Below are 21,875 nucleotides of genomic sequence, written 5' to 3'. Positions count from 1 at the left end.
AGAGTAGGAGTAAATGGGGACTTTTCAGAATGGCAGGCAGTGACTAGTGGGGTACCGCAAGGTTCTGTGCTGGGGCCCCAGCTGTTTACATTGTACATTAATGATTTAGACGAGGGGATTAAATGTAGTATCTCCAAATTTGCGGATGACACTAAGTTGGGTGGCAGTGTGAGCTGCGAGGAGGATGCTATGAGGCTGCAGAGTGACTTGGATAGGTTAGGTGAGTGGGCAAATGCATGGCAGATGAAGTATAATGTGGATAAATGTGAGGTTATCCACTTTGGTGGTAAAAACAGAGAGACGGATTATTATCTGAATGGTGACAGATTAGGAAAAGGGGAGGTGCAACGAGACCTGGGTGTCATGGTACATCAGTCATTGAAGGTTGGCATGCAGGTACAGCAGGCGGTTAAGAAAGCAAATGGCATGTTGGCCTTCATAGCGAGGAGATTTGAGTACAGGGGCAGGGAGGTGTTGCTACAGTTGTACAGGGCCTTGGTGAGGCCACACCTGGAGTATTGTGTACAGTTTTGGTCTCCTACCTTGAGGAAGGACATTCTTGCTATTGAGGGAGTGCAGCGAAGATTCACCAGACTGATTCCCGGGATGGTGGGACTGACCTATCAAGAAAGACTGGATCAACTGGGCTTGTATTCACTGGAGTTCAGAAGAATGAGAGGGGACCTCATAGAAACGTTTAAAATTCTGATGGGTTTAGACAGGTTAGATGCAGGAAGAATGTTCCCAATGTTGGGGAAGTCCAGAACCAGGGGTCACAGTCTGAGGATAAGGGGTAAGCCATTTAGGACCGAGATGAGGAGAAACTTCTTCACCCAGAGAGTGGTGAACCTGTGGAATTCTCTGCCACAGAAAGTAGTTGAGGCCAATTCACTAAATATATTCAAAAGGGAGTTCGATGAAGTCCTTACTACTCGGGGGATCAAGGGGTATGGCGAGAAAGCAGGAAGGGGGTACTGAAGTTGCATGTTCAGCCATGAGACCATTGAATGGCGGTGCAGACTAGAAGGGCTGAATGGCCTACTCCTGCACCTATTTTCTATGTTTCTGTGTATTGCTCACAGTAGGTTAGAGGACATGTTATTTTACAAGGACAAGAGTATTGTATCATACAACGCATAATCAATTATTCTGCTATGGTGCAGCTGTGTGGAACCTGATGTGCCATTTTAAGGTCATAAGGCCTCATTGTTGTGTCTTCCTGGGTCACTGAGAGGCTAATTGCTTTTAAGCAGATGCCACGGTCAACTGGCAAGTCAGAAGAAATAGATAAGAGATAACTTTTTTTTTTAAAGTGATGTCTGAAGTATGATGGACATGTCTCAAAGATAAATAATTATCTGGTCACTAATAGTGCAGTGAATGCCTCAAGGGCAATGTTTACAAACCTATTGAAACATAATTATGTCTTACAGTTTTGTTCCTGGGTTTAAAAACACAGGCTGAAGCACCTTCTCTCGCATTTCTCAGTTCATTGCTCCTTTCTAACTGCTTTTCACAGGGTGTTGTCATTATTCAGTTTACAATGACCATAGAAACTACAGTATTTGTGTTTCTCACACACACACACACACACACACACACACACCGCACTAACTCTCCAAAGATAAATGGTGTAAACGTCATGAAGAACGTGGATAATTTGTATATGTGTTTTTACTCATGAATTAATCTTTCTTGACTGATGTTTATCCCACTGAACATTTACCAATATTCCTCCCCCCACTGTCTGCACAAAGGCCATTCTCAGCTCAGGTCACATAACCTCAAACCTACTGGGATAACTGGTTTCCTCACTTCTCAAAGCTGGTAAGAGTATAATTAAAATGTGCTCAACACCATGTGGAGCTGGCCACAGGGCTTGATGGCAGATTTTAAAACATATACTTAGCTTATTACTTATAAAAATCAGGGTGGAAATAGATGCGAGAGAAGAATGGGAGTGAAACAGTGATGTTCATATGCCTCGACAGTCTTCCAAAAAGTGGACTTTGGCAGAAAGATCTCAGTGCTGGATTCAAATGTTGAGAACCTACAATTTATTGATGTGTACATTATGTTCCCATGTGGCGGGGGGGGGGGTGGAGGGGGGGGGGAAGAGAGTGGATTTGAGGGGCGGGGGGGAGAAAGAGAGAGTGCAGCTTCTCTGAATAATTTTTTTAATAAACAGTATCAAGTTTACTTCCATCAAGTGTCATATTTTCTATTATTCTTGAGAACCTCATTCAAATGTGAGCAAAAAAGTTGCATGTGTCTTATATTTTAAAACATAATTAATATTTTAGCCAGTATCAGGTTGCCTGTGTCAGAATAAGTTTAGATTGTCGTGTTAGATATTCTCTGGGGTAAAGAGATGCTGCTCACTCTCATAAGTGGTCTGAATGCCTTATGTTTAGAGGGGTGTCTGTCCTGCCCAATATCTAACATGATAGCTTAACCCAAGAGTGTAACAATAGCACCTCCCAGTGATATGAACTGTACATTGCATCTTTTGCACAAGATTCCAAATTACTTTCTAACCTTTTGAAGGTCAACCAAGAAAATGCTTGATAAGAGATACAAATAATTCAGGTGCTTTCTTTCACAAACAGAAGTGAACATGAAGGAGCAAGTTATCATCAGATTTACTGAAGGCAATCAGTTCAACTGCTCCACACTTCTCCACATCAGCAGATGGTCTTTCCCGACTTAAATAAAATAACTCATAACATTGTCCTTTTGAGCAGAGTGAAAGTTTGCCGAATTGCTTCAAAAGCAGACCAACTGCGGATGTGTCTTTTTAAAATCTCCATGTGTTCACAACCGAAGAGGAGGTCCAATGCCAAAAAATACCTGCCAGCACACAGAACAAAGGACTTCCCAATACAATGGGTGTGAGATCAGCATTTTAATCATTTCATCTCAAGTGCCTTAAAAAAAACCGAGAGAAAATACTTTGAAACTTAAAAGTAACTATTTCACCCCCCAAAAAATTCTTACTGCAGAAAAAGTCAAAAAGATCCCCAAAATGACATGTACCCATTTCTCAAATCAAATTAGTACAAGGTCATAAAACGTTGCAGTGCATTCAAATTTCAGTTTGAACCTATTTTATAAACAAGAGTACAGAAAAGGCCAGCATTTATTGATGTTGGGAGGGGTGGGGGAAAAAAGGAGGGAGAAATTTCCTCCAACTGAATATTGGGAAGTCGGAAGCTTTTGATTGCAGTCCCCGCCACAAACTCCATTCCCTCGTCACTGCCACCCCTCTCCCGAGCATCTATCTGAGGCTGACTGCTCGCAAGCTTGGTGTTGTATTTGACCACAAGATGAGCTTCCGACCACATATCTACGCCATCACCAAGACCGCCTATTTCCACCTACAGAACATCGCATAACTCCATCGCTGTCTCAGCTCACCTGCTTCTGAAACCATCATCCATGCCTGTGTTATCTCTGGACTTGACTAATCAATGCACTCCTGGCTGGCCTCGCATTTTACGCTCTCCATAAATTTAAGCTCATGCAAAACTCGACTGCCCCTGCCCTAACTCACATTAAGTCCCATTCACCCATCACCCAGTGCTCGCTGACCTCGATTGGCTCCCAGTTAAGCATCACCTCAATTTTTAAATTCTCATCCTGGTTTTCAAATCCCTCCGTGGCTTTGCCTCCCTATCTCTGTAATCTGCTCCAGCCGCAAAACCCTCCGATCTCTGCGCTCCTCTAATTCTGCCCTTGAGCATCCCTGATTATAATCACACCACCAATGGCTGTCGTGCCTTCAACTGCCAAGGCCCAAAACTCTGGAATTCCCTGCCTAAAACTCCCCACCCCTCAACCTCTTTCCTCTTAAGACTCTCCTTAAAACCTAACTCTTTGACCAAGTCTGTCCTAATATCCCCTTATGTGGCTCAGTGTCAAATTTTGTTTGACTACATTCCTGTGAACCACCATGGAATGTTTTACCATGTTAAAGTTGTTGTTGAGAGAGGAAGGGATGAAGAAAGAAAGGGAGCGAGAGAAGGAGTGTGGAAACTGTGTGTGTGTTCTCACCTCTTCAAGTCCTAATCAGTTCAAGGGTCGATTTCTCAAATTGACCTTGCAACCACTCTCCCCCCAATGATTATCACCCAGTTCCACTGGCTCAGTGAGCACCTCGCGCCCCCCTCTCCTCCCACCCGCAATCAACTTGATGATCCTCATTGCAGCCTCTGTGTTCTCCTCCAGCTCTTCTGACTGGGGAGTACTACTCGTTTTCTTTCCCTTCACTCCATCACTGCAAACTGGTCCATCCAACAACGATTAAATTTCTGCCCTACAACCAATTCCTCCCGAATCCACTTCGAGTTACTCCCTCGCTTCACATACTCAAAAGTCTGCGAACACGAATCTTCGACTGTGCCTTCAATCTTCCCTTAATCACCTTTTCCTGCCAAGTGTCGAGCTTGCCCCCCTTGGCAACACTCAGGCCATTTTGTGTGACAAACTTTGAAATGCAATTGTGTACTATACCCTTTGATGAGCACATTTTCCAAAATAAACATTTCAAATGGAACAAACAAATCGAACACAGAAAAAAAGCTAATGCAAGAATATTTGTCCTGTCCACAAAATTATGTGGCAGATCAACTGATGTCAAGATGGACAATTTATTGAAGGAGAAAAATTCAAAAATTCAAAAAATATTGAAAATGTAATTACTGCGAGAATGAAAATAGCTTGAAATAGGATTTGTTGAAAGAGAATGTTTGTTTGCGAATCTGCACTGCAAGAATACAGAACAGAAAAGCCACAAAATATTTTAGACTGAACAGTAGAGTGAACAGGAAAGCCACAAATTACTGTATTCCATTTTTAGCCACAATGAAAGAAAGGAAACATGTTAGAATCTTTATGGAAAGGTTTTGTCAACACACATCTGAGACCATTGAGCAGAACTAAAGTCACTCAGCTTCCACTACCCTTAATTCTCAATGTCTCACAAATTACCTCCCTGGTCTCCCTCAGCACTCTGGGATAAATACCATGCAAACCTGAGAATGTCTTCATGTTTTGGTCGGAGGTTGTGAGTTCAAATCCCATTCCAGCGACTTGAGGTGTGGAGGACGAATTCATGGGATGTATACAAGATAGTTTTCCAGATCAATATGTTGAGGAACCAACGAGGGAACAAGCTATTTTAGATAAGAACATAAGAACAAAAGATATAGGAACAGGAGTAGGCCATACGGCCCCTCGAGCCTGCTCCGCCATTCAATAAGATCATGGCTGATCTGATCATGGGCTCAGCTCTACTTCCCTGCCCGCTCCCCATAACCGCTTATCCCCTTATCATTTAAGAAACTGTCTATTTCCGTCTTAAATTTATTCAATGTCCCAGCTTCCACAGCTCTCAGAGAGCGAATTCCAGATTCACAATCCTCAGAGAACAAATTTCTCCTCATCTCTGGTTTAAATGGGCGGCTCCTTATTCTAAGATCATGCCCTCTAGTTCTAGTCTCCCCCATCAGTGGAAACATCCTCTCTGCATCCACCTTGTCAAGCCCCCTAATAAACCTATACGTTTCACTAAGATCATCTCTCATTCTTCTGCATTCCAATGAGCAGAGGCCCAACATACTCAACCTTTCCTCATAAGTCAACCCCGTCATCCCCAGAATCAACCTCGGTGAACCTTCTCTGAACTGCCTCCAAAGCAAGTATATCCTTTTGTAAATATGGAAACCAAAACTGCATGCAGTATTCCAGGTATGGACTCACCAATACCTTGTATCAGTCATTGAAGGTTGGCATGCAGGTGCAGCAGGCGGTTAAGAAAGCAAATGGCATGTTGGCCTTCATAGCAAGGGGATTTGAGTACAGGGGCAGGGAGGTGTTGCTACAGTTGTACAGGGCATTGGTGAGGCCACACCTGGAGTATTGTGTACAGTTTTGGTCTCCTAACCTGAGGAAGGACATTCTTGCTATTGAGGGAGTGCAGCGAAGGTTCACCAGACTGATTTCCGGGATGGCGGGACTGACCTATCAAGAAAGACTGGATCAACTGGGCTTGTATTCACTGGAGTTCAGAAGAATGAGAGGGGATCTCATAGAAACATTTAAAATTCTGACGGGGTTAGACAGGTTAGATGCAGGAAGAATGTTCCCAATGTTGGGGAAATCCAGAACCAGAGGTCACAGTCTAAGGATAAGGGGTAAGCCATTTAGGACCGAGATGCGGAGGAACTTCTTCACCCAGAGAGTGGTGAACCTGTGGAATTCTCTACCACAGAAAGTTGTTGAGGCCAATTCACTAAATATATTCAAAAAGGAGTTAGATGAGGTCCTTACTACTAGGGGGATCAAGGGGTATGGCAAGAAAGCAGGAATGGGGTACTGAAGTTGAATGTTCAGCCATGAACTCATTGAATGGCGGTGCAGGCTAGAAGGGCCGAATGGCCTACTCCTGCACCTATTTTCTATGTTTCTATGTTTCTATGTATAGCTGTAACAAGACTTCACTCCTTTTATACTCCATCCCCTTTACAATAAAGGCCAAGATACCATTGGCCTTCATGATCACTTGTTGTACCTGCATACTATCCTTTTGTGTTTCATGCACAAGTATCCCCAGGTCCCGCTGTACTGAGGCACTTTGCAATCTTTCTCCATTTAAATAATAACTTGCTCTTTGATTTTTTTCTACCAAAGTGCATGACCTCACACTTTCCAACATTATACTCCATCTGCCAACTGTTAGTCCACTCACTTAGCCTGTCTATGTCCTTTTGCAGACTTTTTGTGTCCTCCTAACATATTGCTTTTCCTCCCATCTTTGTATCGTCACCAAACGTGGCTACGTTGCACTCAGTCCCTTCTTCCAAGTCATTAATGTAGATTGTAAATAGTTGGGATCCCAGCACTGATCCCTGCGGCACCCCACTAGTTACTGGTTACCGACCAGAAAATTAACCATTTATCCCGACTCTCTGTTCTCTGTAAGTTAGCCAATCCTCTATCCATGTTAATATATTAGCCCCAACCCCGTGAACTTTTATCTTGTGCAATAAGCTTTTATGTGGCACCTTGTCAAATGCCTTCTGGAAGTCCAAATACACCACATCCTCTGATTCCCCTTTATCTACCCTGTCCGTTACATCGTCAAAGAACTCCACCAAATTCATAAATCTATGTTGACTCTGCTTCATTGAATCATGCTTTTCCAAATGTCCTGCGACTGCTTCCTTAAGAATGGACTCCAAAATTTTCCCAACCACAGATGTTAGGCTAACTGGTCTATAGTTTCCTGTTTTTTGTCTGCCTCCTTTTTTAAATAGGGGTTTTAAATAGGGTTTTTTAAATTTGCAGTTTTCCAATCTGCTGGAACCTCCTCAGAAACCAAGGAATTTTGGTAAATTACAACCAATGCATCCACAATCCCTGCCGATACTTCTCTTAAAACCCTCGGATGCACGCTATCAGGTCCAGGGGATTTATCCGCCTTTAGTCCCATTATCTTACTGAGTACCACCTCCTTAGTGATTGTGATTGTGTTAAATTCCTCCCCCCGATAGCACATTGACTATCCACTGTTGGAATATTGTTAGTGTCCTCCCCGTAAAGACTGATACAAAATATTTGTTCAGAGTTTCTGCCATTTCCATGTTCCCCATTACTAGTTACCCGGTCTCGTCCTCTAAGCGACCAACATTTACTTTAGCCACTTTTTTCCTTTTTATATACAGATATAAAAACAGATAGCAAGAGTTTCTATTTTGTGCTAGTTTACTTTCAGAGTCTATATTCCCTTTTTTAATCATTTTTTTAGTCGTTCTTTGCTGGTTTTTAAAAGCTTCCCAGTCTTTTGTCCTCCCACGAGTTTTGGCCACTTTGTATGCCCTTGTTTTGAAATTGGATACCGTCCTTTATTTCTTTAGTTAGCCATCTTTTCTCTTACACACCATGTTTTCCTCACTGGAATATATTTTTCTTGAGAATTGTGAAATATCTCCTTAAATGTACACCACTGTTCATCAACCGTCCTGCACTTGAATCTATTTTCCCAGTCCACTTTACCCAACTCTGCCCTCATACCTTCATAGTCTTCTTTATTTAAGCTTAGTATGCTGGTTAGGGATCCAACTTTCTCACCCTCCATCTGAATTTGAAATTCAATCATGCTATGATCACTCACTCCAAGGGGATCCTTTACTCGGAGATTGTTTATTAATCCTGTCTCGTTACACAGTACCAGATCAAAGATATCCTGCCCCCTGGTTGCTTTCGTTACATACTGCTCAAGGAACCCGTCCCCGACGAAATCTATGAACTCCTCCTCAAGACTACCCTGACCAATTTGATTTGTCCAATCAATATGGAGGTTAAAATCACCCATGATTATTGCTGTTCCCTTTTTACAAGCACCCACTTTTTCCTGATTTATACTTCGACCAACAGAGTTGCTACTGTTAGGGGGCCTATAAACTACGCCCACCAGTGATTTTTTTCTACTTATTGTTCCTTATCGCCACCCAAACTGTTTCAACACCCTTATCATTTGAGCCAATATAATTTCTTACTATTGCAGCGATTCCATCCTTCATCAATCGAGCTACCCCACCTCCTTTTCCTTTCTGTCTGTCCTTCCGGATTGTCAAGTATCCCTGAATATTTATTCCCCAGTCCTGGTCGCCTTGCAACCACGTCTCTGTAATGGCTATCAGATCAAACCCATTCGTCTCAATTTGTGCCATCAACTCATCTATTTTGTTACAAATGCTACGTGCATTTATACAAAGTGCCTTTAAGTTTGTTTTTTTTAAACCCATTTTTCCTGCTTGTTTCCTCTCTCCTTCAAACTAATTTTCTTGATTTTTGCTTTCTAATTCCAGCTTTGCTCCCTTCCCTACTGAATCTATTTTCAGGTTCCCATCCCCCTGCCGAGCTAGTTTAAACCCTCCCCAAGATCTAGTAATGTGCAGTGAGAAAGGGTAAAGTAATAACCTTGTAGTAAAGGGACCTTCAGAGAAGAGTGACCATAATATGATTTCATTTTATATTACGTTTGAAAGTGATTTAGTTAAATCCAAAACTGGGGTCTTAAATCTAAAAAAAAACTACATAGGTATGAAGGGCGAGTTGTCTACGGTAGATTGGGAAACTACGCTAAAAGGTATGACATAGAAACATAGAAAATAGGTGCAGGAGCAGGCTTAGTGTTATCTGCAAACTTGGAGATATTACATTCAATTCCTTCGTCTAAATCATTAATGTATGTTATAAATAGCTGGGGTCCCAGCACTGAACCTTGTGGCACCCTACTAGTCACTGCCTGCCGTTCTGAAAAGGACCCGTTTCTTCCCACTCTTTGCTTCCTGTCTGCCAACCATTTCTCTATCTACGTCAATACATGACCCCCAATACCATGTGCCTTAATTTTGCACACTAATCTCTTGTGTGGGACCTTGTCAAAAGCCTTTTGAAAGTCCAATTACACCACATCCACTGATTCGCCCTTATCCACTCGACTAGTTACAACCACAAAAAACTCTAGAAGATTTGTCGAGCATGATTTCCCTTTCATAAATCCATGCTGACTTGGACCGAGCCCGTCACTGCTTTCCAAATGCGCTGCGATTACATATTTAATAAATGATTCCAGCATTTTCCCCACCACCGATGTCAGGCAAAACGGTGAATAATTCCGTGTTTTCTCTCTCCCTCCTTTTTTAAAAACTGGGGTTACATTAGCTACCCTCGATTCCATAGGTACTGATCCAGTCTATGGAATTTTGGAAAATGACCACCAATGCATCTACTATTTCTAGGGCCACTTCCTTAAGTACTCTGGAATGCAGACGATCAGGCCCTGGGGATTTATCGGCCTTCAGCACCATCAGTTTCCCTAACACCATTTCCTGACTAATAAGGATTTCCTTCAGTTTCCACTTCTCGCTAGACCCTCGGTCCCCTAGTATTTTCAGGAGGTTATTCGTGTCCTCCTTAGTGAAGACGGAACCAAAGTATTTGTTCAATAGGTCTGCCATTTCCTTGTTCCCCATTATGAATTCACCTGATTCTGATTGCAAGGGACCTACATTAGTCTTCACTAATCTTTTTCTCTTCACATATCTATAGAAGCTTTTGCAGTCACTTTTTATGTTCCCTGCAAGCTTCCTCTCATACTCTATCGCCCCCCCACCCTCCGAATTTAACCCTTTGTCCTCCTCTGCTGAATTCTAAATTTCTCCCAGTCCTCAGGTTTGCTGCTTTTTCTGGCCAATTTATATGCCTCTTCCTTGGATTTAACGCTATCCCTAATTTCCCTCGTTAGCCATGGTTGAGCCATCTTTCCTGTTTTATTTTTACGCCAGACAGGGATGTACAATAGTTGTAATTCATCCATGTGATCTTTAAATGTCTGCCATTGCCTATCCACTGTCATCCCTTTAAGTATCATTCACCAGTCTATCCTAGCCAAATCACGTCTCATACCATCGAAGTTTCCTTTCTTTAAGTTCAGGACCCTGAACTAAATTAACTGTGTCGCTCTCCATCTTAACGAAGAATTCTACCATATTATGGTCACTCTTCCCCAAGGGGCCATGCACGACCAGATTGCGAAATAATCCTTTCTCGTTACACAAGACCAGTCCAGGATGGCCTGCTCTCGAGTTGGTTCCTCGGGATATTGGTCTAGAAACCATCCCTTATACACTCCAGGAAATCCTCCTCCACAGTATTGCTACCAGTTTGGTGAGCCCAATCAATATGTAGGTGAAAGTCACCCATGATAACTGCTGTACCCTTATTGCACGTGTCCCTAATTTCCTGTTTGATGCCATCCCCAACCTCACTACTACTGTTTGGTGGCCTGTACACAACTCCCACTAATGTTTTCTGCCCTTTGGTGTTTCGCAGCTCTACCCATATAGATTCCACATCATCCAAGCTAATGTCCTTCCTTACTATTGCGTTAACCTCCTCTTTAACCAGTAACGCTACACCACCTCCTTTTCCTTCCTGTCTATCTTTCCTGAATATTGAATACCCCTGGATGTTGAGTTCCCAGCCTTGGTTACCCTGGAGCCATGTCGCCATAATCCCAATTACATCATATTTGTTTACAGCTATCTGCGCACTTAATTCGTCAACCTTACTCCGAATGTTCCTCGCAATGAGACTCAGAACCTTCAGGCTTGTTTTTTTTAAACACTTTTTGTCCTTTTAGAATGTTGTTATAATGTGGCCCTTTTTGATTTTTGCCCTTGATTTCTCTGCCCTCCACTCTTGCTTTTCTCCTTCTACCTTTTGCTTCTACCCCCTTTTTATTTCCCTCTGACTCCCTGCATAGGGTTCCCATCCCCATGCTATATTAGTTTAAACCCTCCCCAACAGCACTAGCAAACACTCCGCCGAGGACATAAGTTCCAGTCCTGCCCAGGTGCAGACCGTCTGGTTTGGACTGGTCCCCCCCTCCCCCAGAACCAATTCCAATGACCCAGGAATTTGAATTCCTCCTCCTTGCACCCATTCCTCAAGCCACGTATTCATCTGAACTATCCTGCAATTCCTACTCTGACTAGCACGTGGGACTGGTAGCAATCCTGAGATTACTACCCTTGAGGTCCGACTTTTTAATTTCACTCCTAGCTCCTTAAATTCAGCTTATAGGACCTTACCCCGTTTTTTACCGATATCGTTGGTACCTATATGCACCACGCCAGCTGGCTGTTCCCCCTCCCCCTCCAGAATGCGCTGCAGCCGCTCCGAGACATGCTTGACCCTTGCACCAGGGAGGCAACATACCATCCCGGAGTCTCATTTGCGGCCGCAGAAATGCCCATCTGTTGCCCTTACAATCGAATTCCCCATCACTATAGCACTTCCACTCTTTTTCCTGCCCTCCTGTGCAGCAGTGCCACCCCTGGTGCCATGGACTTGGCTGCTGCTGCCTTCCACCAATGAACCATCTCCCTCAACAGTACCCAAGATGGTATACCTGTTTTGGAGGGAGATGACCGCAAGGGACCTCTGCACTACCTTCCTTCCACTGCTCTGCCTGATGGTCACCCATTCCCTATCTGCCTGTGTAAACTTTACCTGCGGTGTGACCAACTCACTAAACGTGTTATTCACAACATCCTCAGCATTGCAGATGCTCCAGAGTGAATCCATGCACAGCTCCAGTGCCGCAATGCGGTCTGTCAGAAGCTGCAGCTGGACACACTTGCTGCACATGGTAAACAAGCAATGGCTAGCATTTAAAGAATGAATACATAAATTACAATAAATATACATTCCTTAAAGGCTCAAAAACACCACAGGAAAAGTGATCCAATCGTAGCTAACAAGAGAAGTTAAAGATAACATTAGATCAAAGAAAGAGGCTTATAATGTTGCCAAAGAGTAGTAAGCCTGAGGATTGGGAGAATTTTAGAATTCAGTAAAAGAAGACCAAGAAATTGATTAAAAAAAGAAAAAATAGAATGAGAGTAAACTAGCGGGAGACATAAAAACAGACTGTAAAAGCTTCTACAGGTACGTACAAAGGAAAAGATTAGTGAAAGTAAATATGGGTCCCTTACAGGCTGAGTGAGACAGGAGAAATTATAATGGGGAATAAGGAAATGGCAAAGAAATTAAACAACTACTTTGTATCTGTCTTCAGAGAAGATAATGCAAAAAACTTCCTGGAAATAGTGGAAAACCAAAAGGTCTAGCGAGAAAGAGGAACTGAAAGAAATTAGTATTAATTTAAAAAAAAGTACTGGAGAAATTATTGGGACTGAAAGCCGATAAATCCCCTGGACCTGATGGCCGACATTCTAGGGTTTTAAAAGAGATGGTTATAGAGATAGTGGATGCATCGATTGTCATCTTCCAAAATTTCAAAGATTCGAGAATGGTTCCCACAGTTTGGAAGGCAGCAAATGTAACCTCACTATTTAATAAAGAAGGGAGAGGGAAAACGGGGAACTACAGAGCAGTTAGCCTGACATCAGTAATAGGTATAATGCTAGAATCTATTATGAAGAATGTGGTAACAAGAAGGGCACTTCGAAAATACTGATATGATTGGACAGAGTCAACAAGGATTTATGAAAAGGAAATCATTTTGACAAATCTGTTATAGTGTTTGAGGTTGTAACTAGCAGAATAGATAAGGGGGAAACCAGTGGATGTGGTGTATTTGTATTTTCAGAAGGCATTCGATAAGGTGCCGCACAAGAGGTTATTGAATAAAATTAGGGCTCATGGGATTGGGGGTAATATACGAGCATGGATTGAGGATTGGTTAACGGACAGAGAACAGAGAGTAGGAATAAACGGGTCATTTTCGGGTTGGCAGGCTGTAATTAGTGGGGTGCCGCAAGGATCAGTGCTGGGGCCTCAGCTATTCACAATTTATATCAATGATTTGGATGAGGGGATCAAATGTAATATATCCAAATTTGCTGATGAGACAAAGCTAGGTGGGAATGTAAGCTTTGAGTAGGATGCAAAGAGGCATCAAAGGGATATGGACAGGCTTAGTGAGTGAGCAAGAACATGGCAAATAGAATATAATGTGGAGAAATGTGAAGTTATCCACTTTTGGTCGGAAAAATAGAAAAGCAGAGTATTTTTTTTAAATGGTGAGAGATTAGAAAATATTGGTGTTCAGTGGGACCTGGCTATACCTGTGTACAAATCACTGAAAGTGAACATGCAGGTCCAGCAAGCAATTATGAAAGTGAATGTTATGTTGGCCTTTATTATAAGGGAATTTGAATGTAAGATTAAAGACGTCATACTGCAATTATATAGAGCCCTGGTGACACCGCATCTGGAATATTGTGTACAGTTTTGGTCTCCTGACCCAAGGAAGGATATACCGGTACTTGCCACAGAGGGAGTGCAACGAAGGTTCACCAGACTGTTTTCTGTGGCGTTTAGAAGAATGAGAGGTACACGATTCTGAGGGGGTTTGGCAGGGTAGACGCTGAGAGGCTGTTTACCCTGGCTGGAGTGTCGAGAACTTTAGGGCATCATCTCAGGATAAAGGGTCGGCCATCTGGACGGAGATGAGGAGAAATGTCTTCACTCAGAGGGTTATTAATCTTTGGAATTCTCTACCCCAGAACGCAGTGCATGCCAAGTCGTTGAGTATATTCAAGGCCGAGATCAATAGATTTTTGGAGTCTAGGGGAATCAAGGGATATGGCGATCAGGCGGGAAAGTGGACTTGAGGTCAAAGATCAGCCACGATCTTATTAAATGGCAGAGCAGGCTCAAGGGGCTGTACGGCCTAGTCCTTCTCCTATTGCTTAAGTCTCATGTTTCTTAAACCCACAACCTCCACCACACAGAAGGACAAGGACAGCAACTGGATGGGAACACCATCCTGAATTGGAAATATATCTCTGTTCTTTCATCATCTCTGGGTCAAAATCCTGCAACTCCCTACCTAAAAGTACTGCGGGAACACCTTCACCACATGGACTGCAGCAGTTCAAGAAGGCAGCCCACCACTAACTTCTCAAGGGCAATAAATGCCAGCAGCGCTAGTTTTTGTTTTCATATAATTCATTTTCGGGATGGAGAGTGTCAGGGGTGGGCATTTATTGATGAGTGCACTGACTGGTCGTGGAGTGATGTTGATAAATGTCACAACCAATTACACGTCAGATAATTCATTCTCCCAACTGAAGGAGGCTGTGTGAGGGATCATCTACTTTTTTGAGCAAGTATAGAACACGGTATTAATTTAATTAATGAAATCCTTCAAACCCATTTGTAAATACTTGGCTGACATACAGAACTTTACATTTTTTTTATTGTTTATTTCTGGGTTGTGGGTGCCCCTGACAAGGGCAGCATTTATTGCCTATCCCTAAATGCCCTCGAGAAGATGATGGAGGGCCACAAAGTGAGTGGTTGTCTAGCTAGGCCATTTCATAGGGCAGTTAAGAGTCAACCACATTGCTGTGGATCTGGAGTCACTTATAAGCCGGACCAGGCAAAGTCCCAGATTTTCTTCCCTAAAGGATCTTAGTGCACCAGATGGATTTTTAAATGACAATCCAATAGTTACATGGTTACGGTTATGGATGGAGAAAGAGTCGGACTGACACTGTGAGCTCAAAGTAAAGTGTGACCGTAGTCTTTTATTGCAGGTCTCCAGAGTGCCTCTCCAACCTGTGAGGCCTCCTTAAATACCCGTTCTCCCATGGGATTATGGGATCCCTTGGGGCTCCAGGGGATGGGCCCTCTGGTGGCTGTACAGAGTAAATACAAGTTCACATATAAAACAACACTACCCCCCCCCCAAAGTCAATCGTGTAATTATTTACAGTGCGAGTCGATCTGGGGCCCTTCTTGCCCTGGTTGATTGTCTCGGTGTGAAAGCTGATAGTGTTGAATCATTTGTTGGGCCCTCGCTGGGCTGCTGTGCAGCTGGACTAGATGGGCTGCCTGGTGTGCTGAGTTCTGCTGGGCTGCTGTGGATGATGGGTTCTGCTTCGTGGTCAACTGTGGTGCCGGCTGCCACTGGTGTGTATGTTGGGGGATCAAAAAAGGTAGGGTCCAAGGTGGGTTGCTCAGGATAGTCCTTAAATCTGAGTTTGATTTGGTCCAAGTGTTTCTGATGAATGAGTCCATTTGAAAGTTTGGCCCGAAACACCCTGCTCCCCTCTTTGGCCACGACACTGCCGGGAAACCACTTGGGACATTGTCCATAATTCAATACAAATACAGGATCATTGATTCCAATCCCGCATGACACATTTGCACTATCATGGTATGCACTTTGTTGAAGCTGCCTGCTCTCTACCTGTTCATGTAGATCAGGGTGAACTAATGAGAGCTTTGTCTTAAGTGCTCTTTTCATGAGCAGTTCAGCAGGTGGGATCCCAGTGAGCGAGTGGGGTCCCATGCGGTAGCGAAGCAGGACTCGAGATAGGCAAGTCTGCAGTGAGCCTTCAGTTACCCTCTTCAAGCCTTGCTTGATGGTTTGCACTGCTCTCTCTGCCTGACCATTGGACGCTGGTTTAAACGGGGCAGATGTGACATGTTTGATCCCACTGCGGGTCATGAATTCTTTGAACTCAGCACTAGTAAAATATGGCCCGTTGTCGCTCACCAGGACATCGGGTAGGCCGTGAGTGGCAAATATAGCCCGCAGGCTTTCGAGCGTGGCAGCGGACGTGCTAACTGACATTATCTCACATTCAATCTGCTTGGAATATGCGTCTACAACCACAAGGAACATTTTGCCCAAGAACGGGCCTGCATAGTCGACATGTACACTGACCACAGTTTGGAAGGCCAAGACCATAAAATTAGCGGCGCCTCCCTCAGTACATTGTTTAGCTGCGAGCATGTATTGCATCTGTGAACGCAGGACTCTAAGTCCGCATTGATACCGGGCCACCACAGTTGGGATCTGGCTATCGCTTTCATCATCACGATGCCTGGGTAGGTACTGTGGTCGTCATTGATGAAGGTGTCTCTGCCCTTCTTGGGGACCACTACTCGATTGCCCCACAGAAGGCAGTCTGCTTGTATAGACATTTCATCTTTGCGCCGCTGGAACGGCTTTATCTCTTCCTGCATTTCCACTGGGACACTGGACCAGCTCCAGTGAAGCACGCAGCTTTTGACTCGAGATTATAAGGGGTCCTGGCTTGTCCAGGTTTTGATCTGCCGGGCAGTGACGGGAGATTGTTCACTCTCAAATGCTTCCATAACCATGGCTAGATCTGCAGGCTGCGCCATTTCCACCCCCGTGGTGGCCAATGGCAGCCTACTGAGAGCATGGGCGCAGTTTTCTGTGCCTGGCCTGTGGCAGATGGCGTAATTGTATGCGGACAACGTGAGCGCCCATCTCTGGATGCGGGCCGATGTGTTGGTATTTATCCCTTTTCTCTCAGAAAACAGGGATACAAGTGGCTTATGGTCGGTTTCCAATTCAAATTTTAGCCCAAACAGGTATTGGTGCATTTTCTTTACCCCATCGATACACGCTAACGCTTCTTTCTCAATCATGCTGTAGGCTCCCTCAGCCTGAGACAGACTCCTGGATGCATAACCAACCGGTTGCAGTTTCCCTAAATCATTAGCTTGTTGCAATACACACCCGACGCATCACATGCTAATACCAAACGCTTACATGGATCATACAACACAAGCAATTTGTTTGAGCATAACAATTTTCTCACTTTTACAAAGGCATTTTCTTGGCTTTAACCCATACCCATTCGTCCCCTTTTCGTAGTAAGACATGTAGTGGTTCTAACAGTGTGCTGAGACCCGGTAACAAGTTAACAAAGTAGTTCAGGAGTTCCAGAAACGACCGCAGCTCCGTCACGTTCCGTGGCCTCGGTACGTTCTCGATTGCCTCTGTCTTCACGTTGGTGGGCCTGATGCCATCCGCCACAATCCTCCTTCCCAAGAACTTCACTTCAGGTGCCAGGAAAATGCACTTAGAGCATTTTAACCGAAGCCCCACGTGGTTGCGTCGACTAAGAACCTCCTCCAGGTGCTGCAAATGCTCGACTGTGTTCCGACCTGTGACCAAGGTGTCGTCCTAGAAGACCACGGTGTGCGGGACCGACTTCAGTAAGCTTTCCATGTTTCTCTGGAATATCGCCGCCGCTGATCGGATTCCAAACGGGCATCTGTTAGAAACAAAAAGACCTTTGTGCGTGTTGATGCAGGTGAGGGCCTTCGATGATTCCTCCAGTTCCTGCGTCATGTTGGCTGAAGTCAGATCCAGCTTCGTGAACGTCTTTCCTCCCGCCAGCGTTGCAAAGAGGTCGATGGCCTTTGGTAGTGGGTATTGGTCCTGCAGGGAGAAACGATTGATAGTTATTTTGTAATCGGCACAGATTCTGATGGAGCCATCTCCTTTGAGGACTGGCCCACTCGTTGAACTCGATCGGTGAAATGATGCCCGCTCTTTGCAGTCGGTCTAGCTCGATCTCTACCCTTTCTCTCATCATGTACGGTACTGCTCTCGCCTTGTGATGGATGGGTCGCGCCCCCGGAATTAGGTGGCTCTGCCATTTTGCTCCTTGGAATTTCCCAATGCCTGGTTTGAATTGCGAAGGAAATTTGTTTAAGACCTGGGCACACGAAGTGTCATAAGCGGGCGATAGCGCTCGGACATCATCCCAGTTCCAGCATATTTTTCCCAGCCAGCTCCTTCCGAGCAGCGTGGGACATCGCCCGGTACCACCCAGAGTGGTAGCTTGTGCACTGCTCCATCATAGGAGGCCTTTATGGTAGCACTGCCGATTACAGGAATCAGTTCTTTTGTGCAAGTTCTTAGTTTCGTGAGAACTGGAGTTAAGACTGGCCTTGAGGCTTTGTTGCACCATAGTTTTTCTGAAGTCTTTTTGCCCATGATGGACTGGCTCACGCCCGTGTCCAGCTTCATTGACATCGGGAGTCCATTTAGTTCAACATTCAGCATTATCTGGGGACAATTCGTGGTGAATGTGTGCACCCCAAGTACCTCTGCCTCCTCGGTCTGAGGCTCTGGTTCGTCGTGATCCTCCGTGGATCGGTCCTCCTCTGCAACATGGTGGTTAGCAGGATTTGCAGTTCGCCTGCACACTCGGAGGTGTCCCATTGTTCCACAGCCCTTGCAAATGTACCCTTTGAATCTGCATGAATGGAAATGATCATCAACCCTGCAGCTCCAAGGTGTTAATGGCCTTGCATTCATCACAATTGATGGTGGAGTCAGTCATCTGCGGACGTGCAACTGCAGGTATGTGTGACCTGCCCTGTATGTTACAATTCGAAAACAATATCACTTTGATCACAGTACTTGTTGCAGCACTTGTGTGCCGAGAGATTTGCTTCGGATTGTCACTGGTGGCAATGAACGCCTGGGCTATTGCTCTGGCCTTACTCAAGGTTGGGGTCTCTACAGTCAAAAGTTTGCAAAGTATGGTTTTGTGGCCAATGCCAAGTACGAAAAAGTCTCTGAGCAAGTGGTCCAAATGTCCTTCAAATTCACAATGTCCTGCAAGGCGTCTTAGCTCGGCGACATAACTGGCCACTTCCTGGCCTTCAGACCTTTTGTAGGTGTAGAACCAGTACCTCGCCATCAGAACGCTTTCCTTTGGGTTCAAATGCTCTCAGACCCGTGTGCACAAATCATCGTACTATTTCTCCGTGGGTTTCGCTCGAGTGAGCAGATTCTTCATGAGGCCATATGTCGGTGCCCCACAGACGGTGAGGAGAATCGCCCTTTATTTGACAGTGTTCTCTGCCGCATCTAGCTCGTTAGCTACGAAGTATTGGTCGAGTCACTCCACAAAAGTTTCCCAATAATCTCCCTCCGAGAATTTCTGCAGGGTGCCCACTGCTCTCTGCATCTTTAGGTTCGCTATCTGTATCTCGTCGCCAGTTGTTATGTATGGAGAAGGAGTCAGACTGAACACTGAACTCAAAGTAAAGTGTGATCTTAGTCTTTTATTGCAGGTCTCCAGAGTGCCTCTGCAACCTGTGAGGCCTCCTTAAATACCTGTGCTCCCAAGGGATTATGGGATCCCTTGGCACTCCAGGGGATAAGCCCTCTGGTGGCTGTAGAGAGTAAATACAAGTTTACATATATAACAGTCACCATTACTATATTGGCTTTTTAATCCAGGTTTATTTCATTCAATTTAAAAATCGCCAGCTGTCATGGTAGGATTTGCACTCATGCCTCCAGAGAACATCACCACTATGCTGCCGTACCCCTACATAATTTATTGCAAACTGATTCAGCACATGAGCAGTATAACATAGTACAGTAAATTGTTTAAATATTCCCCTTCTCTCAAAACATGATTTACCTAAACATGCAACCTGTGAATCGGATTAATTTCATTTAAAATAAAAAAGCACATTTGTCTTTCAGCATTACTTTTCAAAATGCTCTTAAGACAGCAAAGTCCATACCTGTTGTCGCCCACTGAGGTCCAGCTGCTTCCAAAACTGAAAATCTAAACCTAGATCACGCCAGTACTTGCAAACCAAAGATGCTGAAAGACATCTTTCCTTCAGAGATAAATGAGTGAAGACCTGAAATGAAAAAAAGATACTGATCAGAAGCTATGTAGTCAACATTTACAATAAATTATATCACTGTGGGTGGCTTATCAAATGTGCTCGCTAACCGCTGCAGGATAATTCGTGTTTCCATACAGCAAGGATCGGAAAGCAAACAAAAGGTTTGCTAAATTCTCTATTTCGCATCTATTATAGCAACAAAGATTAAAAACAAAACAAAATAATGGAAAGCAAACCAGAGAAAACATCAACAGTCAGACTAACATATATGAGGGCGAGGGGGATGAGCGGGACGAGATCGCGATGAGCGAGGGCCGAGGGCGCGAGGGGGGCTCAGGTAAAGATAAAGTAACATGGTTAATGGAATCTCAGCTACACCCAGTGGGCAATTTGTGACATGACAGTGGGACAATTTAAAAAATACTATTTTCATTCTATATGCAGTCATAGGAAACTATTGGATAAAGTTGACACAAAACTGTGACAAAAAAAAAGTAAAGTTTTGCAGACAGGAATTGCACGGATAAGATACGAGTCAACCTCCTATGGCATTGCAGACCAAGACCAAATTAAGGCTTCAGCTGAAAAAGGATTCGAGGGCAGGGTGCATATACATATTCAGTCCTCATTTTTAAAAATCAGAAAATATTTATAGTTAACATCAAAATTTACAGGAATTTTGGAAGCGCAGCAGAGTTGGTTGGAACATAAGAATTTCTCCACATTATAGGTTAGAAGTGCTGGAAAATCCAGCACCAGCAGGAAGGTGTATATATTTACACACACACACACACACACACACACACAAACACACACACAAACACACACGTCTATTGCATTACTTCGTTGTCAAACTTCAGCAACTTCCATACAGGAGGGAGCCTTCCTAATAAATACAAAAAGTTTAAAGCCCCTTCTCATTACATAAAACATGAACTTTGGTGACAATAGAGTACAATAACTACTAAAGCATCGCTTGATTCATGTTTAATTACAACAGCTACAAATACCATGATAGAAATTGAACTTTTTTCCTCCATCATAGTTTATTTTATTTAAATGTACATAATTATGTACCTTCAGACCTGTTCATAGAATCATAGAAGTTTACAGCACGGAAGGAGGCCATTTCGGCCCATCGTGTCCGTACCTGCCAACAAGAGGCTATCCACTTTCCAGCTCTAGGTCTGTACCCTGCAGATTACGGCACTCCAAGTGCACATCCAAGCACTTTTTAAATGTGGTGAGGGTTTCTGCCTCAACCACCCTTTCAGGCAGTGAGTTCCAGACCCCCACAATCCTCTGCGTGAAGAAATTTCCCCGAAACCTTCTACCAATTACTTTAAATTTATGTCCCCTCTGCTCAGGGAAATAGGCCCTTTCTATCTACTATATCTAGGCCCCTCATAATTTTATACACCTCAATGAGGTCTCCCCTCAGTCTCCTCTGTTCCAAGGAAAACAACCCCAGCCTATCCAATCTGTCCTCATAGCTAAGATTCTCCACTCCCGGTAACATCCTCCTAAATCTCCTCTGCACCTTCTCTAGTGCAATCATGACCTTCCTGTAATGCGGTGACCGGAACTGCACGCAGTACTCCAGCTATGGCCTAACCAGTGTTTTATACAGTTCAAGCATAACCCACCTGTTTTTATATTATATGCCTCGGCTAATAAAGGCAAGCATTCTGTATGTGTTGTGTATGAAATGATATAATGACCAGGTGTAACCTGGTCAGTCTTTAATGGCTTCCAGAAGTGAAGATACAAAGGTGAAGTTCAGGTTTATACCGGGCCCAGCACGAGTGTACCTGTGACCCGAGGACCTCAGACGGTAGTGCCCCCTG

General features: G+C 44.0%; 1 protein-coding gene across 9 annotated transcripts in view; it reads right to left on the bottom strand.

Annotated features, from left to right (window-relative positions):
• The window catches only part of fbxl17 (F-box and leucine-rich repeat protein 17), a 1,396,933-nt gene that overhangs the window by 1,127,103 nt on the left and 247,955 nt on the right, over window positions 1-21,875 (bottom strand). For all 9 annotated transcript variants that reach the window (XM_070884143.1, XM_070884142.1, XM_070884147.1 and 6 more), the window contains one exon: window positions 19,918-20,040. In XM_070884143.1, coding sequence (XP_070740244.1) covers window positions 19,918-20,040 — 123 coding nt within the window. The remainder of the gene's footprint in view (window positions 1-19,917; window positions 20,041-21,875) is intronic.

The sequence above is a fragment of the Pristiophorus japonicus genome, chromosome 1, assembly GCF_044704955.1.
Source record: "Pristiophorus japonicus isolate sPriJap1 chromosome 1, sPriJap1.hap1, whole genome shotgun sequence".
In the NCBI taxonomy this organism is placed as follows: domain Eukaryota; kingdom Metazoa; phylum Chordata; class Chondrichthyes; family Pristiophoridae; genus Pristiophorus; species Pristiophorus japonicus.
Note: the sequence above shows the minus strand (reverse complement) of the source record. Positions and strands in the feature narration are given on the sequence as shown.